At 44.9% G+C, this 11407-nt stretch overlaps 1 protein-coding gene across 18 annotated transcripts in view; it reads left to right on the forward strand.

Annotated features, from left to right (window-relative positions):
- The window catches only part of LOC123503838 (aryl hydrocarbon receptor nuclear translocator homolog), an 82646-nt gene that overhangs the window by 27560 nt on the left and 43679 nt on the right, over nucleotides 1-11407 (forward strand). For all 18 annotated transcript variants that reach the window (XM_045253913.1, XM_045253916.1, XM_045253919.1 and 15 more), the window contains exon 3: nucleotides 470-556. In XM_045253913.1, coding sequence (XP_045109848.1) covers nucleotides 470-556 — 87 coding nt within the window. The remainder of the gene's footprint in view (nucleotides 1-469; nucleotides 557-11407) is intronic.

Consider the following 11407-nt stretch of genomic DNA (forward strand, 5'->3'; position numbering starts at 1 on the left):
CCTTTCTCACGGCACCGCGTGGCATCGGGTGAGCTTGGATTGAGGCGGCCCCTGTTGTAGTGACGGCCGCCGCGACAGTGACAGTCTCGTGGTCTTGTTGGGGTATTATTACGCCAAACTTTACACGGATCAACTGGCTGGGCTTCACTTTGACAGTCATCCATCCTGTACTGTGACACACCCTGATGTATTTTCTCAAGTATCCGGATAGTGTTCTAGATGAGTGATTCGTCAAGAAAGAAAGGCAGTACCGTTATTTAAAGTCTATTCCATATGTTACTTTTCCCATTTCTTAACATTTTATTCCCCTTTAACCTTACCTAACCTTGACTGATGTGCAGGTAAAGATATCTCGTTGACGCACACATACAAACAGCTTGGACCGGTTGAAGTGCTTAGTGTGCTGTACCGGCAACTCAGCGCTCGTCAATATTGTACCCTGAGTAATGCTATGTTTCTATTATTGCAGGTCAGATGAGGAGGAGGGCTCGGGATCTAAGTATGGCCGGATGGAACCAGCAGAGGACAGCATGCAGGACAAGGAGCGATTTGCCAGGTAAGACATACAACTTTCTCCCTCTCCTTGTCTCCCTCGCCATTGTAGCCACAGTAGTGAGGGAGAGACGGTGTGACAGTGACGCCAGTGATGCACTCTCCCAGATCTCTGCTGTCTCATTCTTTCCCCCGCCTTCCTCTCACACTACTACCACCACCACAACCACGACACTCCACTCAGTCACTCCTGTAGCCGCCGCACTCACTCTAAAGGTGTGCTGCATGCTTCTCTGCTTCCTCCTCACACTTCGGTTTGGGGTTTGATGCAGCAATTAGACCGCTGGAGATCGCCTTTTTCACTCCGCATAGGACGACGGGCTGTGTGTGTGTGTGTGTGTGTGTGTGTGTGTGTGTGTGTGTGTGTGTGTTTGTTCAATAATTGGTGATAGATAAATATTAGGAGTGTATGTGAATGTTGGGTTATTCGCACACACACACACACACACACACACACACACACACACACACACACACACACACACACACACACACACACACACACACACACACACACACACACACACACACACACAAGCGGCTGTAACTAACACACTTCCGGAATATTCTCTTGCATGTGCTCGCGTGAATCTCCCTATAAGACAGATGCCCTTTTGCACAGCGCTCTTAACCAACTAATCACTGTATAGCTTCTCACTCGGCGTCTTTCTTGTAAATAGTGTGGGCTGTGTGTGATCCAATCGTGAAGGAAGACATGAACCCGCTTTCCCATCACTGAAGGCGGGAATATAACGTGTGTGTGTATGTGTGTGTTTGTAGTATGGTCCATCGTGTTCTCATTGGTCAATAAGTGAGTTTGTTTCCTTCTCTCTACTTCACTCGTCGCTAAAAATACTTTGGAACTCTATATGTAACTCAGGGGGGATGAAAAGTATAGTTGTAGTGTTTATTTCTTGCTACTCTTATTAGTCACAAGAGTAAACAACCGTGTGAGTCATGAAGGTTGGAAAGTATCGCAGAGTTGTGTGTTCCCCTCAGGTCTCGCCAGTCATAACAGTGGTCCGTATACAGAAACGCTTTTGCTTTCTCACCACGACTATTTTTCAAGGCCACAGAGATGATTAGCGGGGTTTTCAAGAGTGCTTCTCCAGTTAATAATATAAAAATCTTGTCACTTTGCCTTTAGAGACGTAAAAACTCCTTTTAAAACTCGTGTATATTTAAGGAAAGCCTTTTGAAATAGTGGAGGTGAAGTGCATAAGTGTTTGAGAATGCGAGCTAATATACAACCCAACACAGGCATAACTTGATATACCTACACATAACATCTTAACCCCTTCAATACTGGGACACATTTTTACCTTGAGATTTGTGTACGATTAGACCATTTTATTGACGTTAGGAAGGGTCTATGGAGGTCAGAAGATTAATAGCCACAGTCTTCACTATTCTAATCCCCCGCATGAGTATCTGAAGCTGTATAAAATCACCAAATAGTAAGCAGAATGAATATGAAAACGCAACGTAGTAGACTGAAGGGGTTAAGTAGCGCACCGAATGCATCTACCTGGTGGAAGGAAGGCCACTCGCTACCTTGCTAACGTCAGAAGCCTCCTGTTGTGTGGTTCGTCTGGCCTTATCCTGATACCCCTCGTGGTGTGGTCGCTGCCTGCCTTCTCGACCCACCTGTTGTCACCGCGGGGGCTTTCCGACCGCAGAACCTCGCCGGGAGAGCTGAGCGGCGCTTGTTTACCTGGTGGGGAGGGTTTCTCGCTGGGACTCCCTAACACAGATGGTTCCTGCGTCCTCTTTTATCTTTTTATTGTTGTGTTGCGTCTGAACTTTTACCTGTATTGATTTAGGTTGCGTTTAAATTAAATAGTACTTTATTTTCTCTATGTTTCAACGTCGCTCTTGTAACTTTACTTGTTCTTCACCGCAGTGTTAAGCTTTTCAGTATTGGGACGCATTTATATCACGAGTTTTGGGTGTGATTAGACGATTTTATTTACATAAGAAAGGGTTTATGGAGGTCAGAAGATTAGTGGCCAGAGTCTTCGCTATTTTAATCCATGAAACTTTATAAAATCGCCAAATAGACAGAATATATTTGAAAACACGTCATGGTATTCAGTGGGCGAAGAAGCTGTAATGATTGGGAAGGTGAGCTGCGGTGCTGCTGGACATGTAAGGGAAGAGTCTGGCTGGCTGGACGCGACACGGCTGCTGGGAGTGTAGGGCCGGCGAGGGTCGTTAGTGGTGTTGGCGGCGGCAGCAGCGGCGACGGGGACTGTGTACTGGGAATTGATCTCATTTATATTCCTCACTCAGAAGAATAAAGGAAGTCATGTGAAGCGCTCGCCTGCGCGCGCACACTCATACACACACACACACACACACACACACACACACACACACACACACACACAGTAGCGGTGGGAGCGCAGGGAAGTAGATGACAAGCCAGCGGAGCAAGGAGGGAGGTGCTCATCAGTTTGCATCACGTGCGGCGCGCCTCTCTCTGTAACACAGGGAAGGCGCGCAGACGGGCACACCTGGCCGGCCGGGTAGGAAATTCCGTCCCACGAGTACTACTGGAAGTGGTGGCGAGCGGGAGCTTCACTGTAGGGCGGCGCAGGATGATCTAAGGCAATAGAAGCAGCGGTAGCAACGGCGGAACTGTTTGTGTAGAGCGTCCCTCAAATTACACATCAAGAAAGCGGTCGTGATGGTGTGTCCGAGGCTCAGGCTGCGTCCCAGTCCAGTACTCAGGGTGCTGGGCTGGGGGGAGGGTGGCGAGGCTGGACAAGGCTATTGATATGTCTTGATGGCCTCGGTGACACGTGTGCATGCGTGCGTACGTGTTTCGGAGATATACAACCCCAAAGGTGCCGCCACACCTGACAGAAGCATGGCCTTCAAGTGTTGCATAGCTACATGGGAGGCAGGGGCATTAGTAACTCCCTAAAGTGGGGAGACGCGAGCTGTACCGTCACGCTCACACGCATTGATGAGATGTAGACTGCTGGGCGTCATTATTTGGAAGCCAGAGATGAATTACACTTCTAGTTTTGCTTGTGATAGATTAGTTATTGCAGGACCGCCTCCTTTAATGACGCTCAACTGTTCCCACTCTTCTACTCTGAATATTCTCTATCTGTTATTTCTAATCTAAAGTGGAACCTTCACTCATCATTCCCTACATAAAAATCACCTATGAAATGAGGTGTTCAGAGTCTTCTCCGCCAGTTTTTTTCCCATCCCCCAGCTGGTAACTCCCTCCATGTTCGGAGTATACTTCACATATAAGGAAGAGAGGCAGGCTTGTGGCGTGTCCTCACTGAGTTTGGGTAAATACAGGGACATGGGACCTCATTGTTTAGTTATTAGTTGATTTGAACACACATGATTCGTGGACTATTCAGAAACACTCAATATCTTACTCTGATTTTGCTCTTTTCGTATCCTCGTTAAGTTTGTGTATGTAAACCATCTAACAGCGTTACTTCACGACCTTCCTAAGCTCATGAATACACTGAGCATCTATTAAGCTGAAGTGTAAGGTGCTGTTGTCTTCACGTCAAAGAAACACATGCCTAAACACTTCAAATCACTAGTTTTTACTCTCCTTTCTTACACATTTAGCTTTCTTTACCCTGAGATAGAAAACACACTGATTAAACGCCTCTATTTCAGGGTTAATTAATCTAAGTTCAGTTTGTGTATTTAAATCCCATTGTCTTCACGTGAAAGACATGCCTAAACAATTCTATTCACCAGTTTTTCCTTCTCTGTCTTGCACATTTAATTTTCTTCATCCTAATATAGATAAACAACGTACTAAACGCGTCTATTACACAGTGTTAATTGGTCAAAGTTACTGGTACACTTTAAATCACTAGTTTTCCTCCCCTTGTCTTGCACATTTAGTTTTCTTGACCATAAGATAGAAAACACACGGACTAAAGGCGTCTATTACACAGTGTTAATTGGTCAAGCTACTGGTACACTTCAAATCACAAGTTTTTCCCACCCTTGCCTTGCATATTTAGTTTTCTTTACCATTAGATAGAAAACACACCGACTAAAGGCGTTTATTACACAGTGTTTGTTAATTGGTCAAGTTACTGGTGTGGTGGAGGCGTCAGTAAGCAGGCGGCGTCGCAAGTAGCATGAGTGAGAATCTAATTATAGTTCAAGTTCTTAGGGAAGCTGAATGTTGATGAGATGTGCCAGGCTGGAGCTTCTTTGCCTGCCCTTGCTGTAAACACAACCGATTTCTTCCTTCTCTTCGCTGACTGAATAGGAAGAGCTCTTGTATATTGTGTTTATTTATTTATTTGTATGTAAGGGATCATTGAAGAGCAACGAAAGGGTGGTAAAAAGGTCCACTGAGGTGCTAATCCGAGGTGAAAAGGACCATCCATAATTGAAGTGAAGGGAGATATTGAATTTAGATAAGGTTTTCAAGGTATCAAAACATGAGGAGTTATGCAGTGCTGTCTAATCTCCTCTATAGTGATCTTAACCTAAGGAAACCAGTCAAGAATGAAGGATTTACTTTATATTCCCTACTGGAGAGAGTCAAACCAGCGACTGTAGGAAAACATTGACTTGACGTTATGTTTTCAAGTCGTGTCGAAATTTGAAGAGTTATGCAGTGCTGTCTAATCGCCTGGACAGTAATCTTTACCTAAGAAAACCAGTCTAGAATGAAGGATTTACTTTATATTCATTATTGGAGAGATTCAAACTAGCGACTGAAGGAAAACATAAGACTTTAGATAATGTTTTCAAGGTAACGAGGCGTGAAGAGTTATGCAGTGCTATCTGATCGCCTCTATAGTAATCCAAACCTAAGAAAACCATTATAGAATGAAGGATTTACTTTATATTTCCTATTGGAGAGAGACTCGAACCAGCGACTGTAGGAAAACATTGATTTTCGATAATGTTTTCAAGTCGCGTCGAAACATTGCTGTCAAATCACCTCAGCAGTAATGCAAACCTAAGAAAACCAGTGTAGATTGAAGGATTTAATATCTATTCCCTATTGGAGAGACTCAAACCAGCGACTGACTACAAGAGATCAACAATTGAACGATGAGATGCGAGACCCTTGTTCTTTCTTCAGGCAGGACTAATGACTCACACATTGCGACACTCTTGGTTACGTGCACACACTGATGAGTCCTGAGCTGAACGATTAGGCAGTCTGGGTAGCGCTGTGAGGTGAATGTTTGGAAAGAGAGAGAGAAAGAGAAAGAGGGAGATGGGAACGGTTCATCAGTGCTGGGTCAGAGTATTGGTCACCTGTTTCAAGCTAATACAGGTGTGGCTTTAGACTGGCAGTGGTGGTGATGGATAAATAAATCTTCTGACTCTTTTTGCTCAGGTTGTAGTGTTTCTTTCCGTGTCAGTGTTCCGTCTAGTGTCGAGTGTTTCGTTTTTTTTTTTTCCGTCTTCGTTGTCTCTGCAGTGTTTCAAGTATTGTGTCTTCCAGCGGTTTTTTTTTTGCTATCAATCTCAGTGCTTGTGGTTCTTTTTTGTGTGTGTTTCGTCTGCTGTCTCTGAAGTGCTTCTCTATCTTTGTCTTCACTGTGTTCCAGCTATTCTCTCCTCCTACTGTTCCTATTGCAATATGTGTGTTTTTGCAGTGTTTCAGCTACTGTCTCCTCCTACTTTGTCTATCTCGCCAGTGCTTGTGGTTCTTTTGGGTGGATCGTCTATTGTCGCTAGTGTTTCCTTACCTTTGCCTTCAGTACTCCAACTTTGTCTCTTCCTACTGTTCCATTTCCTATCTATCTTCTCAGTGCATATGATTCTTTTGAGTGGATTGTGTACTGTCGTTAGAGTGTTTCCTTATCTTCAGTGTCTCAACTATTGTCTTTCCAACTACTGTCTCATCCAGCAGTTCCTTGTGCTATCTGTTTTCCAGGGTTCATGCATTAACCCCTTCAGTACTGGGGCACATTTTTACCTTGAAATGTGTGTACGATTAGACCATTTTCTTGACATTAGGAAGGATTTATGGAGGTCAGAAGATTAATGGCCACAGTCTTCACTATTATAATCCCCACATGAGTTTCTGTTTTATAAAATCACCAAATATTAAGCAGAATGAATATGGAAACGCGTCATGGTACTGAAGGGGTTAATGATGTAGACGATTAGTGTCCGCGCGACCTTCCTTCTCAAGAATCTATTTGGCTGCGGCACGTTGATAGCGCTATGCAGTGGGGGATTAATCTGAATGGCTGCGGCGATGGCGTGGTGATAGTCTCGTGGCAGAGGCCTGTCAGCGTCACTTAGCGGTCCCGACTGGTAATGAAGAGTTGAGGAATGGCAGAGACAAACACATCAGAGAGAGAGGGAGAGAGGGAGTGGGAGAGGAAGAGATGTAAATTTTGATATGATACAATACAGCTAGCGAGAGAGCGGTAGAATCCATCATTTGTGACCTTATAAACATTGGTTGACTTGAAGGAAAGAATTTATACCCGTTTTTTTATTTTATTTTATTTTTTATTTATACAGTGTGGGCTTTTCACGGGAATTTTTTGGATTAAAGGGGAAAACACTTTGCTTTCTCACCACGACTATTTTCCAAGGCCACAGAGATGATTAGCGGGGTTTTCTAGAGTGTTTCTCCGGTTGGTAATGTAGAAATCTTGTCACTCTGCCTCTAGAACTGTAAAAACACCTTAATAAAAACCGTGTAAGTTTGGATAAAGCCTTTTGAATTAGTGGAGGTGAAGCACAGAAATGTTTGAGAATACGAGAGACGCTTGAAAAGTAACCAGGCAAGCGTGGTGTGGCATAGTGAGGTGTGAGGAGACAACTAATCAGGTTTTCAGGACAGTTTCTCCTTTTAATAAAGCAGAAATTTAGCCAATCTGTCACCGGAACCATAACAATACTCTTAAAAACACGAGTATCTTTAACTGGGGCCCTTGGAAAGCAGTGATGGTGAGAGAGAGAGAGAGAGAGAGAGAGAGAGAGAGAGAGAGAGAGAGAGAGAGAGAGAGAGAGCGCAAAGTCTTTCAGAATACGGAGCTTATAGAGAACGAGGGCGCCACTAGCCATTGGAAGCAGTGGACTGAAAAACACACGCAAACAGTTGTGAAGGGGGTAGTGTGATACTTGTGTGCGTGAGTGCGTTAGTGCGTGAGTGACGAGCACCTGCACTCACTCACGTCCTGGCGCTGTGGTGACCGTGATCTGGTGATGGTGATAGTGGCTGAAATATGTCAAGAGTTTTATTTATATGTCTTACGAGTTAGCCATTTTTTTATTATTATTATTATTATTATTATTATTATTATTATTATTATTATTATTTTGTTTATTTATTTATTTATTATTATTATTATTTTTTTTTTTACGTAAGAGAGAGACCTGCCAAGAATGTGTACTCTGATTCCGCAGTAAAGAAACATTATTCCGTGATGTTTCTATAGCGTTCAGTAACTCAAAGGACTCTTACAGGGACTAATGTCTTCCTGCAGCTTCTTTATTTACTTGTGGACTCATTGTGTTTATCCTCTGTCTATTCATTATCAAATTTCTGCTTCCATGGTAGTACATTAAGATATTTGATACTGGGACGCATTGTTTACCTTAATTTTGGGGCATGATTCGACGATTTTGTTTACATTAGGAAGGGCGTATGGAGATGGAAAGATTAGTGGCCACAGTCTTCACTATTCTAATCCCAACATGTGTTCCTGAAGCTGTATAAAATCACCAAATAGTAAGCAGAATGAATATGAAAACACGTCATGGTACTGAAGAGGTTAAGATGTTGAAGTTCTCCGTAATTCTAAAAGCTGTGGTCAGTAAGCATCTATCTATCTATCTATACATTTATCTTTGTATGTATATCTATCTATCAGCTATGTCTATTTATCTATCTTTCATCTGTCAGTCTATCTGTCTATCCATTTATCTGTGTATGTTTATCTCTATCTATCAGTTATGTTTATCTCTATCTATTTGTCTATCTATCTATCTATCTATCTATCTATCTATCTATCTATCTATCTATCTATCTATCTATCCATTTATCTGCATCTTTGACGAGCCGCGGGTTGGCCATTGCGCCTGTCTAACATTCCAGCCAACACCTCGCCAACAGGTGGCTAGCGGCGGTGGACGGACAGCCAGGTGGACCCACGAACTCTCCCACGTCCCAAATTGCTAAAAAAAGGAAGGCTTTGGTGATAAACCCAAGAATTTTATCTCGAATCACTGTTTCCCTCTCACACCTTCGCTGGGACATACACCTTTGAACTCCTTATCATCTTAACAGCACCTGTGTAATGAATAAAACACACACTATGCACCTTGATTGATATCCAGAACTGAGTCAGAAAAAAAGATGAAGACAGCTCTCAAGACATCGCGGAGAGGAAGTTACGAGAATAGCAATGTAATTAAACGAGGTGGCGGCCCAGTTTTAGAGACAATGATTCCGTCTGCTGGGCCGTGCCGGGAGTGTAGGGATCGCATTGCACGTAACACCACTCCGGCACCGCACGGAACACCACGGCACATCCCCAAGCCAGGAAGGATGCTCGCAACAAACAGGTGGGCGGTGGCGGTGGCTGTGGGCGGGGTGGTAGTGTCGGTGATGGTGGTGGTGTTGCTGCTACCCCGTGCGACTGTTCACATGCATATTTGCAGGATGTGTGAGGAGAGGAGGTTCACCGACCGTCACACAACAAATCACAGCACCCACAGTTTTGTTAGCGATATTCAAGCCGGAATTATTTTGTCGTAGTGTGAGAGGAAACCGTGACAGCCGTGCGTGCAAGGAGCACTCCGTTTGGCGTGCCGGGAAGGAAGGAGGGTGTGAGGCCGAGCTGTATTGAAGCTAGCACACTTATTTCCGTCTTTCAGGCGCCACTGTAGCTTAGTAATAATAGCCAGGCGCAGCTAATTACAGGAAGGCGTAGTCTTAGTACTGTACCGTCACTACTACCGCCACCGCCACGTGTTAACTTGTTTCACTCGCCGGAACATTTCATCGGTACTGTGCACACACCCCACACTTACCCGTGTTTGTCCAGAGGCGCCGTGTGTGAATCTGATGAAGGTAATGTCATTAATTTCCAGGGGAAGAAATTAAGGCACACGTTTGTTGTGTAGTTGAATTAAACAAACCTGAAGGAATGAGCGGAAAATCAGTCTGTGTCACACTTGGATGTTCCGCGAGTGAGGAGCGGGGCGAGGCGAGGCGAGGCGAGAGTGGCCCCTCCTGGCAGCCTTTGTTGGGCGAGGCGGCGAGGTGGTGAGTGGCGAGGTGAGGCAGGCAGGCAGGGCGGCGTGTGAGGGAGAAGGCAGCGCGGAACTACAAAGGTTAATGACTTCATTAGGAGGATGCAGAGAGGAACATGAGAGAGAGAGAGAGAGAGAGAGAGAGAGAGAGAGAGAGAGAGAGAGAGAGAGAGAGAGAGAGAGAGAGAGAGAGAGTTTTATACGTATTCATCTGTGTATGTGTGTGTGTGTGTGTGTGTGTGTGTGTGTGTGTGTGTGTGTGTGTGTGTGTGTGTGTGTGTGTGTGTGTGTGTGTGTGCCTAAGCTTGGTCCCCGCCTGGCCGGGTCGGAGAGAATGTGGTCACCGTCACGTACTGGATGATGGAGGATCCAGGGGCACCGCGGCTAATTAAACTATGGCCACCACACTGGAAACAATTGGCCGCCGCGTCGCCCGCTGGCAGATTGGCCGGCTTCGTGCGCCGCCTTAGTCTGGCGTCACGAGCGTCTTTTGGGAGGCAGGAGGCGTTAAACCCGCCTTGGTGTGTGCTAACTCACGGGTATTATGCGGAATGTCAACACCAGCACACACCATTCCTCCTCCTCCTCCTCCTCCTCCTCCTCCTCCTCCTCCTCGAAGCCTTCCGTCTCCTAGTCCTCCTCCTTCTGGTGGTCGCTTCACTCTCCTCCACCTCCTTTTCCCCACAATCCTCACTTTCCTCCCATTCCTCTCTTTTCTGCCTTCCTCCCTCCCTTCCGTCTTGTCTTTCATCTCTCTCTCTCTCTCTCTCTCGGTGGTAATCTCAGCAACAGATCTGTGGTTTAGTTGTCACGGCGGCGAACACGAGTCTCCATTACCTTCGTTTACTGAGGCAGCTTAACCGGCAAGAAATGTGCTGTAAACTGCTCCATCTACTTAACTTATAGAATCATTATCGCCAGCCATGACTCCTATTGCTTTTTTCTTCTCTCTTTGTCTGTCTTTCTGTTTCTATGTTTTTTTTCTGTTTTTTTTTTTTGCCTGTCTTTTTTTCCGCCTGTCTTTCTATCTCTCTGTCTGTTTTTCTGCCTCTGTCTCTCTGTCTCTGTTTTTCTGCCTCTGTCTTTCTGTCTGTTTCTCTGTCTCTCTGTCTCTCTGTCTCTCTCTCTCTCTCTCTCTCTCTCTCTCTCTCTCTCTCTCTCTCTCTCTCTCTCTCTCTCTCTCTCTCTCTCTCTCTGACGATATTTTTCAAGGCCATGTTTCTCAAGACTGTTTCGGCTGTTGATTTTTCAGTCCTCCTCTTCTTCATTCTTTTCCATCTCATCCGTACATCGTGTCTAGACTCGTTTGTATTTCACTCAGAGCTCAGTGTACCGTATAGCAAACACGCCGTACAGTATATTCGTTCGTGAGTAGCTGTCTTCTGTAAGTGAACTGGTCTTTTGCAGTCTCCTTTATTCATTTATGACACGCCTGCCTCCTCGGAACCTAACCAATCTTAACCAAAGTTACCGTAACCTAACCTAACCTAACCTAACCCAACATGACCTTACCTTGCCTTGCCTTACGTTTCCTTTCCTTTGCTTTCCTTACCTAACCTAATCTTACCTTACCTTACCTTACCTTACCTTACCTTAACCTAAAACCAAACCCAAC

This window comes from Portunus trituberculatus, chromosome 14 (assembly GCF_017591435.1).
Source record: "Portunus trituberculatus isolate SZX2019 chromosome 14, ASM1759143v1, whole genome shotgun sequence".
NCBI lineage: Eukaryota > Metazoa > Arthropoda > Malacostraca > Decapoda > Portunidae > Portunus > Portunus trituberculatus.